Here is a 12,503-nt window from a genome sequence, read left to right as displayed (position 1 = left end):
AACATATACATTACGGATAAAAACTGGTGATAAGAAATACGCAGGAACAGATGCTAATGTCTTTATGATCCTGTACGGCACTAAGGATGACACAGGTAATACTTCATACTATAATACTGAATTAAACCTGTGTACATGTGTATTTAAATAATGAAAATACTCTGTGATGTGCTCATCTACAGGGATAATTAACCTGAAAGCATCAAAGACCCATAAGAATAAGTTTGAACGGGGTATGATCGATGAGTTCACTGTGGAAGCTGTGGATATCGGACCGCTGAAGAAGCTGCGTATTGGACACGATAACTGTGGTACAGTAGGACCGACTCCCTGCCTGTGCAATGAATAATGAACACAGAGCAATGCACAGTACTTGAACAAAAAGGAATATACTAACTTGTTTCACTGTTTAAGGAGGAGGATCAGCAGGTTGGTTCCTTGACTGGGTGGAGATTGACGCCCCGTCTCTGGGACAGAAACAGCGCTTCCCCTGTGGTCGTTGGTTGGATAAAGGGGAGGATGACGGGGCAATCATCAGGGACCTTTTCCCAAATCCTCTTCAGACAGAGTTTTACACGCCTTGTAAATCACAGTGTTCTTTTCACCTTAAATATCAAATATATTTGTCACTTGATGCACATAATTGGTTATGATAATATTTTTTTCTTTTATAGTTGTTCCCTATGAGATTAAAATCTTCACGAGTGACGTGTTCGGAGCCGGCACAGATGCAGATGTCTTCATTGCGCTGTATGGGCGAGATGCCGTGTGTACACAGCAGAAGGCTCTGTGTGTCAACAAGAGAGAGAGGAGGATGTACTTTGAGAGAGGAGCTGAGGACATGTTTATTGTTGAGGTATAATAACAGTATATTGCCATGAATAAGTAGAATAGTGGCATTCATGAAGTTCTAGAAACCAGGGCAGTGAAAAACAGCAAGGTCATCAGTGCTTTTTTTGTATTTACTCAGGGACGGATCTAGAGAAAAATTCATGGGGTGGCAAGAGGGTGGTATGGAGGCTTTAAAAAGGTGGCAGAAGTATGTATGCTGATTTATTCATAAACAATCACATATATTGGTATTTGATTGGAAAAGCCCTCAAATGAAGATATTTCAAGATTTTTAAATCAAAAATATTTTTATGGCACAAGAAAAACATTGAATAGACAAAAAAACTGACTTGCCCTACCACAAAATACTGTGCTTTGTGATATTAGACCAGTGGGGGCCACAAAATCTATGCAGTCTGCTGCAATAATGGTGAAGTGGTATGGCTGCTGCAATAATTATGCTAAACAACAAGTGTCATTTGTATTGTCATGCAATTGCATAAATAATATGAGTTATTTCCATTCAGCTCTCAATTATAAGGCCAACTTGAATGCAATAATCATGTGATGAAGTGAGGTGCTAAACACAGCAAATGGTGCTCTGTTGAAGAAACTTCTGCCTCATATTTATCTAAGGTAGCCATAATGAGATCACTGACAGGTTCAAACATGACTGACAGTGGAGGAGTTGGTGTGATTGGTTTTTCTCCTGTGATGAACCAGTGTATAATCTATCAAATTTTCAAAATAAAAGAAAAGTACAATATTGTTCTTTTAGGTGTAGCGAGGTAAAAGTCATAAGGTTTTATACCAAGTTACCCAGTATTTATCCAGTAATGCTGATTAAATGGCAAAAAGTATTTTCTCTGAGCTTAAATTTGAAAACGTGGTGAAAGTGCAAACTCTCAGGTACTGAGCTTTGAATGAACCATCACTGCATTGCTGACTGACGTGGCTTTCGGTTTTGGGGCTTGGAGCAAGTGATTTGGTGCTTTTTTAAACTGGGTGCTTCTGTATGTTGCAATTTGGACATGTTTGTCTGCAAACTGAGCAGCTTCAGAGATGTTGGTAGATTCAGCCAATTTGGGCTAGACTATGTTAATTAGCTTGCTTGTTACCTACCCCAAGTGAACATATTTGTGCATGCATAAAAACTTTTTCATCAATACTATCAAGCATTCAGTCACTTCGCTAGCTAGCAAACAGGTATATGGGCTTTGCACTTAACATTTTTTTCTGCCATCATACAGCCTGTCGGCCCATACATGGGCCTATCAGAGGGTTATGAACATGCTCTGAAGGAGTAAACTTAAAGGTATGTCAATATAGACAGGCAGTACCTCTTTAGATGGTTAGAGCCGCTAAAATTCATTTTGCGCTAAGCATAAGCACATTTATTAATATCTACCAGCAGGGGCATGGTGACTGCCTACCTTTTAGACAAGTAGAACTCCAATTCTCGCTCCATTCCTCCATTATTTATATTCCTTTAGTCCGTAAGGGTCCACAGATTACAAAAATCAAAAGAGCTTCTCCATAAAAGTGTTCCCGGTTATGAATATCGTCGTGAGAAGTCCAAAGCGGGATCCGCTGTTCTTCCCTCATTTCTCCCATCTCTCTCTGAGGCTGCGTTAGCAGCAGCCGTTGTTTGTTAGCTTTCTGGCTACAAAATAGAGGCGGGTCAGCCAGTGTAGCGGAGCGTAAAGCGTAATGACGTGTACTTTTCCATAAGGCTGCTAGATAGATGTCTTCCTTGACCAATCAGAGCAAACCATCTCATGCTGCATTCGTTAGCACTCGGACGTCGGAGTTTCACTTTTGTAAACTTCCGACCAGCCACAACTTTTATATATACATATATATACTTTTGAATTAGACTGTCCAAAACTGGGATGGAAGCTCGGGTGGCATGGTATTTATTTTTTAGGAGTGCCAGCTGCCGCCCTATGCCACCCCGGTAGATCCGCCCCTGCATTTACTGTAGTAAATTCAGTAAATTCAGTACTGAATATTTTGTCAATTCAGTAATTTTTTCTGCTTTCTGTGCAGCTAGAAGACGTGGGGGATGTAATTGAGAAGATCCGTATCGGCCATGACAACCGTGGGGTTAACCCGGGCTGGCATCTGGACAGGGTGGAGATCAGACGTCTTCTCAGGAAAGGAAAGGTACTGTCTACGGAGGACAGGCGCAGTAGCAGAGGGAGTATTCAGTTCTTTTATTCAACTGAAAGCAGCAATACTGCAAGATAAAAATATTGCATTCGAAGTAAAAGTCCTACCGTTCAAGTTCATCTAGTAAGTAAAAATTAAGTGTAATACTATTATATAATACATTGTTGGATTATAAACACTGAGGCATTCATGTTTGAGTAGCATTTTACATTTTTGTAGTTGTACTTGAAGTAGTTGGACTTAATCTACGTAGAGGAGTAGAAATATAAAGTTACATTCAATGAAGTACAAGCACCTCAAAATTGCACTTGCACACAGTGCAGTACACCACCAAAACATAAACATGAGGGCTATCAAAAGCTCCAGGGTCTGATCACTGATATCGATCTTAATACTTGCACTTAAATGCTTAACAAACATCTCAAATATCAAATGTTGAAGAATTATAATTTGTCATTGTCAGCACCCTACTTCCCACTTCTACTGACAGACCAACACTACTTTTGGTCAGTAGGTGGAGATGTTCTCCTCACAGATAGATGAGGGTGATCCAGCACTGTGACTAACCCAAGGCTCAGTCAAACTGTGCTCACTGATTTCCCTCTAAGCCACAAACACTCAAATGAAATCATGGTTTTGTTTCCATAGGGTTCAGAGACTGTCATCTTCCCATGCGAGTGCTGGCTTGCCAAGTCGGAGGATGATGGAGAAACAGTGAGAGAGCTGGTGCCGTCTGACATCATTACTGAGAAACTTTCACGAGATGGAAGTCTGAAATTGACTGAAGTCGAGGTGGAAGATGCCCTGGAGAGTATGTTATCATATGCAGACAAACAATACATGCATGTGCATTTATTATACACTGTTATGTTCTGTCTTTTCTCCAACTTTCTGAACATTAGTTTGGGTTTTTTCCATCCCTGAATGAGTTTCTATCATGACATTGGCATCAAACAAGGATAGAAAATAGCTTTCTTTCCTGTCCATTTTCTGCCAATTGCCTTGAAATGATCCCTTGTTTTCTTGTCTGTGATCATCATCCCCACCACAGCTCACACATACAAAGTGTCAGTGATGACAGGTGATGTGTATGGAGCCGGCACCGACGCCAACGTCTTCCTCACAATTTACGGGGACCTGGGCGACACCGGAGAGAGGAAACTCAGCAAGTCAGAGACAAACAGCAACAAATTTGAACGAGGATCTGTAAGAAAGCACAGATTTTATGGCTAATTTCCACAATGCAACTTTAAGCTGTTCTCTTTTATTATTTGTAATGATCAATGAAGTGACAAACAATCCAGATGCTGTGAATAATGAATAATCCTCAGAAGCACAGCACACACATCCTACAAAGTACAAACTACACAGTGATGACCAACTGTTATGTTTTATCTCCCCAGGTGGATAAGTTTACTATGGAGGCAATCGACCTCGGACAGGTTTTCAAGATAAAAATCCGCCATGATAACAGTATGGTGAGCGCCGACTGGTACCTGGACCAGGTGGAGGTGGTAGACGTGGACACGGAGGAGGTCTTCCTCTTCTTATGTGAACGCTGGCTCTCCAGGAAGAGGGAGGACAGACGCATTGAGAGAGTCTTCTACGTCAAGGTAACATGAAAGACTGTGTGTGACTGGGTGTGTCTTACAATCATATGTAGAAATGGGAAGGAGATATTAAATCCTGATAGTAGAACAAGCAAAGTAAGGTCATGAAAACTGCTGTACAAATAAAGTTATTATAAGGTCATGTAAAATTTAAAAGACATATAACACTTCATTTTTCTACTGACCCCTCAAAGTATCTTTCTGACATACTGACATCTTCATGAATGTAGGATTTATTGCAGGGTCACTGTTTTAGTTTTAACAAGATGTACCCGAAGTGTAGATCTTAGCATGCACAGTATATATATTTGTGTTTGTGTGTTTGTCTGTATCACTGTGTGTGTCATGTTCTGTGCAGGGTTATGAAGGAGTGAGAGAGAGCCTAAACAGTAAAAAGAAGAACTCAGCTCTGATAGTGAAGAGTGTCGACAGTAACATGAACAAAAAGAACAAGAAGAAGAAGGATGAGGAAATTGAGCTCCCGCGTAAGAAAAATTTCAAGAATCTTCAGCACTGCGTGCCTGATTCATCTTCTGCTCTGTGAATGTTACTGTTATTAATATTCAAACACAGATATTTTTGCATAATCTCATGTCCTCGTGAATGAATAAGTGCTGTGGCCTTCCTGTGCAGTCATACCATACCACATCACCATCTGTACTGGTATGGAGCGGGATGCGAGCACCACCAGCAGGGCTTATGTGATCATTATCGGGGCCAATCACACCCAGACAGAGAGGTTGTGGCTGGACCTGCCAGATGGGAGGAAGGGCTTTGAGGCCGGTTCTCTGGAGATCTTGGAGTCCCACGGTGCAGACGTGGGGGATATCAAAAAGGTCGAGGTGAGGGAGGGAGGGCCGCTTTTAGAGTTTCAGTGAAGATCATGCACTCACGCATCTACACACACACACACACACACACACACACACACACATACATCAACACGCAGAAAAATACACCCATGTAGCTTGAAGTGATTGTTTCTCTCCTTCCCCGCAGCTCGGCCATGATGGGGGCACTCCTGAGAGCTGCTGGCTGGTTGATGAGCTGTCTGTTGCTGTGCCAACCAAAGGGGTCAAATACATCTTTGCTTGCAAGTGCTGGCTGGCCAAAGATCGAGGAGATGGGTTGACTGCAAGAGTATTCAACGTGCTGGATGCAGAGGCCATTTCCATCTCCCAGAAGGTATGTAAATGTGAACAAATTGAGGTAAGCACAACCATATGACAGAGAGCATACATCACAGTTAGATCAACTTTCTGCAACCGACCAGTGATAATGACTCAATTTGTATCATACTGTCACTAATGGAACCAGTGGAACAATTTACATTAACTGTCACCCCCCTGAATCATGATTAAACAATAATTTGCAGTTAATACCTTCAACTCTCCTAAATCCCCTTGGATTCATTTTTATTTCACAACATCTTTTGACGACATTAAATCCCATCCTTCCCCTCATAAACACTGAGACTTAGATGTGAAAGGTGTCCGAAACTCAGCAAGTACCTGTCATCTTGCAGTCTGTTAAGATGGTAACAGTCGATCTAAACGTCCGACCATTATTGCGCCATGACACTAGAATTGTATGTATTGCCATTAGAATTAAAACATATAATTCACAATGTTATTGCTATAGAAGAAGACTGATGTATTGAAGGTAGATACACTAATGAAGGTATTAGACATCTGTAGGAAATTAGTAATATTAATGAAAATGAAGTGATTTTCTAGGGCTTATCTTTGTGCCTGTGTCGTGTTAGATTATGTCTCTATAATAAAATATTCCACGTACGATGATAAATGACTGTCTAACTCAAGATGCTTCATCACAAGGAGTGTCAGACAGAGTAGTGCCATGTCCTCCTATCTTTTTATTGTTAGCAATAGAAATATAACATTACAAAGAATTAGACAGTAAGGACATCTTGATCTCGTTGATTTACAACTTTGGCAATTTTTGAAAGGTCCCTTCCCACACTGATGGATTACTGAATGGCCCTAATGGCTGTAGGCCAGAGCCTCTGTTTGTAATGGCTGTTAACCTTTCCTGTTGGAAAGTCTATCTAACAAATACAGAGAGATGAAAAATGACTATAAAGTGATGAGACATGACCACGAAGTGACACAAAACAACAGCAAAGAGACATTTAACAATCTCTAAGAGACACGAAACGACTAAAAACAACATGTTGTTTGTCCCCTTCAATATGGGGGTCTTACTCCTATGTTGTTGGGGTGGGGGTCCTTTGACTTGTTTGTGCCTAGGGACCCGTTGTTTTTTAATTTGTATATGCCCTCCCACTGTAAAAACACACTTTTTCATACACCTTTCATTATTATTTTATGGATGTTTACAGCATCACAACAAACTTATGAATCCTAAAATATAAATGGATTTATACTGTTTATAATTGCTCCACAATTGCAAGATAAATCCCTCTTCCCCTGGTGTTTTAAAGGTAATATTGCTTGTGGGAGATGGGTGTGAGAGGGAAATCAAGTAAGTAAAATTTCTAATGTTTTCACATCAGATCATTTATGAAGTGACGGTGGTAACAGGAGACGTGCAAAACGCAGGAACAGACACCCAGATCTTCATGTCTGTGTTTGGGGCCAACGGCAGCACAGAGGAGATGCTGCTGCAGAAAAATGAGGACAGGTAACCAAAACATCGCCATCACAAACAATAAAAAAAATTAGCATTTTATTATACTGCTGGTGATAAAACTCTGTGTTGTTTGTGTGCTGGATAATAGGTTTGAGCGAGGTCAGGAGGACACTTTCAACATGGAGATCGATGACATTGCCCCACTGAGGAAGATGAGGCTTCGTATTGATGGCTCTGGCAGTCGACCTGACTGGTTTCTGGATAAGGTCAGCTCACCTTAACCCACCTACTACAGCGACAGACAGGCATATATTAGAGCAAAAGGAAAGCTTTAGGCAGATTTAACACACCAGAACCAGCTGATGATGCACTATGCAGAGGTTTCGTTAATTTTTGTTGAGGGCTAATTGGTTATGAAGAGGACAGTGCTGATCTCATCCATAAAACATAAAACCAGGAGCATAAAAAGCAAAGCAGTAATTGCTAGCTTCTTCCAAAATCAATAGTACAAAGCAGTCACAGGTTCTGTGTTTTTATCCAGGCGCTGTATGCTTTAGGTCACAGGATCATTCAGTCTATTATATCACACAGACAAATACACACACACATTTATCCATGCCTGCAGGAGAAGGGTCAATGATTCACCCACCCACAAAGACACACACAGACACACACACACACACACACACACAGCAGGGCCCGGAGTTCCTGGAGTGAGCATATTGACCCATTTTATTTACCATGCTGTTGTTGCTGGCATCACAGAAACACACACACATACAGAACACACACAGCACACAAACATGGCTTAGTAATGAGCACTGTGTGTCTGCTTTCAGTAGAGACAGAACATTTCATTTTGTATTTGCTTTTAGTCTGGATTAATGTGTATTTGTGCAAATATCACAAATTTTTAATGCGTAGTCCTGCAATATAATTGACTGCATTAATATACATAGTTTCCCAAAATGGTGACCCCGTGAGGATAGCATCACTGCTCACCTCCAAATTCAGTCTGATGTCTCAGGCCAACTGCTTTGATGAAACAGAGCACATTTCCTATGCAAATGTCTTCTCTGGTAAAGGCACCATGCCTGCAGAGCAGCAGACCAGTCAGGAACAATACCAAGCCCTGTCCGTCCGTGCCTGGGACTCAGCGGCTGCGAACATCTCCTTGACTTGACCCTGCACAGAGCCTGGTGTGTTCAGCATCACAAGCAGATGTGCTGTCTTTATGGATTTCTGGGTCTGTGTATTGAAATGGACACAACAGTGCGCTGGGCAAACTGCCAGCATACTAATCTGCCCAAATAAATATGCAGAGTGGAGAGCTCATACAAGTGTGCCTGCCTGAGCCTGGTTTTTGTTAATAATATTAATTAATGAAAATACTCCAGAGGACAAGCGTTCAGACATCTTGGGAGAAGCGAGGGTTTGTGTACATATCACTAACACATGACAATGTGTGACACCAACACCTTTTAATATGCTCAGGGGAGTAGCCAGTGATCTGGCTCCATGGAGGACAATGTCAGTCGGTCCATCACTGTGGTCCAGACTGAAATATCAACTATTGGATGGATTGCCATGCAAGTACAGACATTCATGTTAAACCTGCTACACATAGGCAAGTCATTGTGAGCATGTTAGCATGCTGATGCAAGCTACACAATGATGATAGAATGGATTGGAATGGATCCATGTTTATTGTTTAAAAGGTGAAATAACTTACTTAAACTTTGTAATACATTATAATAACAGTATTTAATATTGTTACACCTGAGATTGAAAAAATGTGCATTTACGTTTTATTACTTTATTACTGTGGTTGAATTTTTGTGCTTTGACTATGGCAGTTGATCAATAAAATCAATGACGGGATTCTGAGTGACCTTTACAATAAGTGTAATATTGTCTTTAAAGAGCTGACTCTGTTCATTCAGGTGATCATGCGTAACCTGACCACGGAGGAGGTGTCTGTGTTCACCTATGAGGAGTGGCTGTCCAGGACACGTGGACCCAAGAGGACTGTGATCTGTGAGATGGCTGCTGTGGTGGACGAGGAGCTGATGGTGGAGCTCACCACCTACATCATCCAGGTCAAGACCAGTGATAATACCGGTAAGTCCTCAACATGTGCAGGCTGCTGTTAGCTGGCTCATCAGCTCATCAGCCAGGAAGTCCCATTGAAAACATAGTTTCAGTTCAACATAGTGAGAGTCAACAAAAGTGGGGTGAGGGTGGGCAGAGACCTGTCGTGTTGCAGTCAGAGAACAAGTTTCTACCCTTTCCCTGTGAAAAAGTGTACATTGCATTGTTTTAGTGAACGTTTCTGTTTAACTGGAGATATGTTTAATGTATTTCTGTACTTCCATTTTCATACACATTACCTAGGCAGGTCCCAACCTCCCTGGCTTGGGACCCCTTCAAAAGAGCCTTTTTCTTGCATAACTCCTCATCACAGATTGTATATTATTATTGTTATTATTAAATACTTTATTTAAACAGGTTGTCTCATTGAGATTGGGATCTCTTTTTCAAGAGAGACTTGTGTACAAGAATATACATACAGTTCATACATAAACAGACACACATATGTCGGTGTTTGTTTTTGTTTTTGTCAGTTCAAATACAGATTCTAATTGTGTTATTTAATACCTTTTAGGGGAAAAAAGATATATAAAAAATATTCAGTAATTAATGAGCAAAAAGCAAAGAAGGTGTAAGAAAAAAATAAACATAATTTACGTGCAGCAAAAAATGTAGCATTTACAATAGAAAAAGAAGAGGGCCGAGGATTGATCTTTGGGGAACACCTTTTATGTTAGCATTTGGACCAGACCTGTTAGGCAAAGGAACTGAAGAGTTCAAATGTATTCAACAGATGAGTGTATTTCAAGTCAACTTATTAGGAATACCAACACGATCCATCTATCCCTCCATCTGTAGGTCAGTGTCAGGTCAGGTCCAGGGACGCTCTGAGCAGCTCAGACATTCTCTTTCATCAGTAACTTCCTCCAGCTTTTCCTGGGGGATCCCGAGGGACTCAGCGGTCAGCTGAGACATATAATCTGTAAAGTGTGTCCTGGGTCCACCTTTTCTATCATCTCTTAGCTGTTCGTGTTTTAGAAGACTTTCAAAGGGATTGCACCTGAGGGTATCCTGCAGTAGCTCAAATAGCTAACTTAAAAGTGGATGGAGAATTGATTCATGGGACCTCGTCAATCAGTGAACTCCTCGCTAATGTCATCCAGTTGGTAGATGCTATTTTTGTCTGTAATCTTATTCGTTCACTATCCAAGTTAGATGTTATGTAGATCCTCATCCTTATTTGACCTGCTCTTGTGCAGAGGTTTGTGTTTTCCATGAGGAGCGAAATTGGAATCATTTACGTTTGACTTCAACATGGTAATGGAAGACATCCTCCTCAGAAACCCTCAATGCGGTTTTGCTCTCTACTTTTCTTCATGCAGTATTTTCTATGGCTCAGTAGCGCTGCTGATCAATACGATAGTGTGGCAAGAAGTCTGAGCCGACTTCAAAGGACTGCTCTCTGCCCTTGGCAGTTACTGGAAGCTAAGATGTAGCTCTGCACCACCACTCAGGCTCTGTGAGGAATAATGAGCCCGGCTGATAAACACACATGCACATACAGGCACAGGCATGCAGTCAGCATTACATAGGTGAAGCTGTGCATATGGTAATGGACCCCTTGTGAAGAGGCATTGAATGTCAAATATGTACATGAATATATAGAGTGGCAAAGGAAAAGGTAACAGCAACTTACAGTAAATGCAATTCTTATGGTATTGGTAATGTTGCTAACACTTTTATTTCTCATTAAAACTGCAGGGCTTTTAATTAAAATATTGGCTCTCTGTCTCAGTGTACAGACACTAGGAAAATGTGCTGCAGACTGAGTGGTATCTAACCCCTGTAATGAAATAATCAAGCACAGAGGGATTATGGATGTGCTCTCTGAGTCAGAGAACACAGCTCTCTCCGCTCCTCATTTTTCTCTTTGCATCATGTAGTTGGTTTTTAGCTGATCAATTTCCTTGGGGCTTTGCAATCTCAGTGTTTATTAGTAATTCAACAAATCCCTGCAATAGTTGAGATGAACTGCACACAAATTTATATTCACCACGCTAAAACCGTTCACAGAAGAGAGGTAATTTTATGTAGTTTCCATTTCCATTAATTTAATGCATTTCAGTTGCCATAATATAAAAAACACAATTAGACATAGGTAAAAAAAAAAAAGTGTTCAGTTATTGATTTGGCCAGGATCTGTGCATGGTTAAACTCCCACTTTGTCTTTGATTGATCCAGTGGGTTTTTTTTCTGTTGAGAAAATCAAAACAGGACAGACCATGCAAATTCTGAGCAGTCAGAATTTCTGATTTTATTTTCTAAATGTCTCCTCAGGAGCGGGCACTGATGCCAATGTGTGGGTCATCATTTTTGGGGAGAACGGAGATACGGGGACACTGGCACTGAAAGAAAGCAGCAAGTCCAACAAGTTTGAGCGCAAGCAGGTGGACACATTTCGCTTCTCAGACATCCTCAGCCTCGGAGAGCTCTCCAAAGTACGAGTCTGGCACGACAACACAGGTCAGCCACTCAGAGAAACAGTGTAGAGTCACTGAAGGGCTGATTAAAAATGCACTTTGCAACTGCCATTTTGAAAAGTGATACATAAATGAAGCTAACTTAATCAAATTACGTTACAATCACATAACATGAGATAGATCTGATCTGGAAATGTGTGAGGCACCACCTGGACAGTTAATGGCTTAATGCAGCTGCTGTCCAACACTAACAACTGCTGTATCATTGGTCTGACTTTGAGGAAACCTGAAGGAGTAACACAGGTTTTTACTGATTGGCCCAAAAGGTTCCTGTATCACTCTCAGTATTTTACTCTTGACAACATCTTTATGTACTGTTTTGTTTGTATACTGATCCCATTACACCCAGGTCCGGCTCCTGGATGGCATTTGGAGTACATTGATGTGAAGGATGAGCTCATGGACAAAACGTTTCGTTTCCCCTGTGACCGCTGGCTTGCCAAGAATGATGATGATGGACAGATAATGAGAGAGCTGGCCTGTGCTAACAACGACTACTTAGACCTCAATGAGAAGACCAGTAAGGCCAGAACTTAATGCTTAAGATTTCAGTCGTGGTCGATTTTGCAACCCCTGTGGTTAGTGCACTTTAATATTACCCATAAGGCCCCATAATTCTTGAGGTAGCAAACACTCATTGAGCTTT

General features: G+C 41.1%; 1 protein-coding gene across 2 annotated transcripts in view; it reads left to right on the top strand.

Annotated features, from left to right (window-relative positions):
• The first annotated feature begins 22 nt into the window (after positions 1 to 22).
• loxhd1a (lipoxygenase homology PLAT domains 1a) overlaps positions 23 to 12,503 on the top strand; it is a 19,047-nt gene continuing 6,566 nt past the window's right edge. The window contains exons 1-16 of one of the 2 annotated variants that reach the window (XM_056403355.1): positions 23 to 95; positions 183 to 311; positions 415 to 582; positions 675 to 856; positions 2,881 to 2,997; positions 3,652 to 3,814; positions 4,055 to 4,209; positions 4,407 to 4,616; positions 4,972 to 5,098; positions 5,247 to 5,455; positions 5,613 to 5,798; positions 7,150 to 7,277; positions 7,375 to 7,492; positions 9,170 to 9,347; positions 11,655 to 11,840; positions 12,207 to 12,377. In XM_056403355.1, coding sequence (XP_056259330.1) covers positions 65 to 95; positions 183 to 311; positions 415 to 582; positions 675 to 856; positions 2,881 to 2,997; positions 3,652 to 3,814; positions 4,055 to 4,209; positions 4,407 to 4,616; positions 4,972 to 5,098; positions 5,247 to 5,455; positions 5,613 to 5,798; positions 7,150 to 7,277; positions 7,375 to 7,492; positions 9,170 to 9,347; positions 11,655 to 11,840; positions 12,207 to 12,377 — 2,458 coding nt within the window. In that variant the 5' untranslated portion in view covers positions 23 to 64. Of the gene's footprint in view, positions 96 to 182; positions 312 to 403; positions 857 to 2,880; positions 2,998 to 3,651; positions 3,815 to 4,054; positions 4,210 to 4,406; positions 4,617 to 4,971; positions 5,099 to 5,246; positions 5,456 to 5,612; positions 5,799 to 7,149; positions 7,278 to 7,374; positions 7,493 to 9,169; positions 9,348 to 11,654; positions 11,841 to 12,206; positions 12,378 to 12,503 lie in introns of those variants that run through there. The other variant, XM_056403354.1, reaches the window with a different exon arrangement.

The sequence above is a fragment of the Seriola aureovittata genome, chromosome 18 (assembly GCF_021018895.1).
Source record: "Seriola aureovittata isolate HTS-2021-v1 ecotype China chromosome 18, ASM2101889v1, whole genome shotgun sequence".
Classification (NCBI taxonomy): Eukaryota; Metazoa; Chordata; class Actinopteri; order Carangiformes; family Carangidae; genus Seriola; species Seriola aureovittata.
This window is presented reverse-complemented; position numbering and strand designations above follow the sequence as displayed.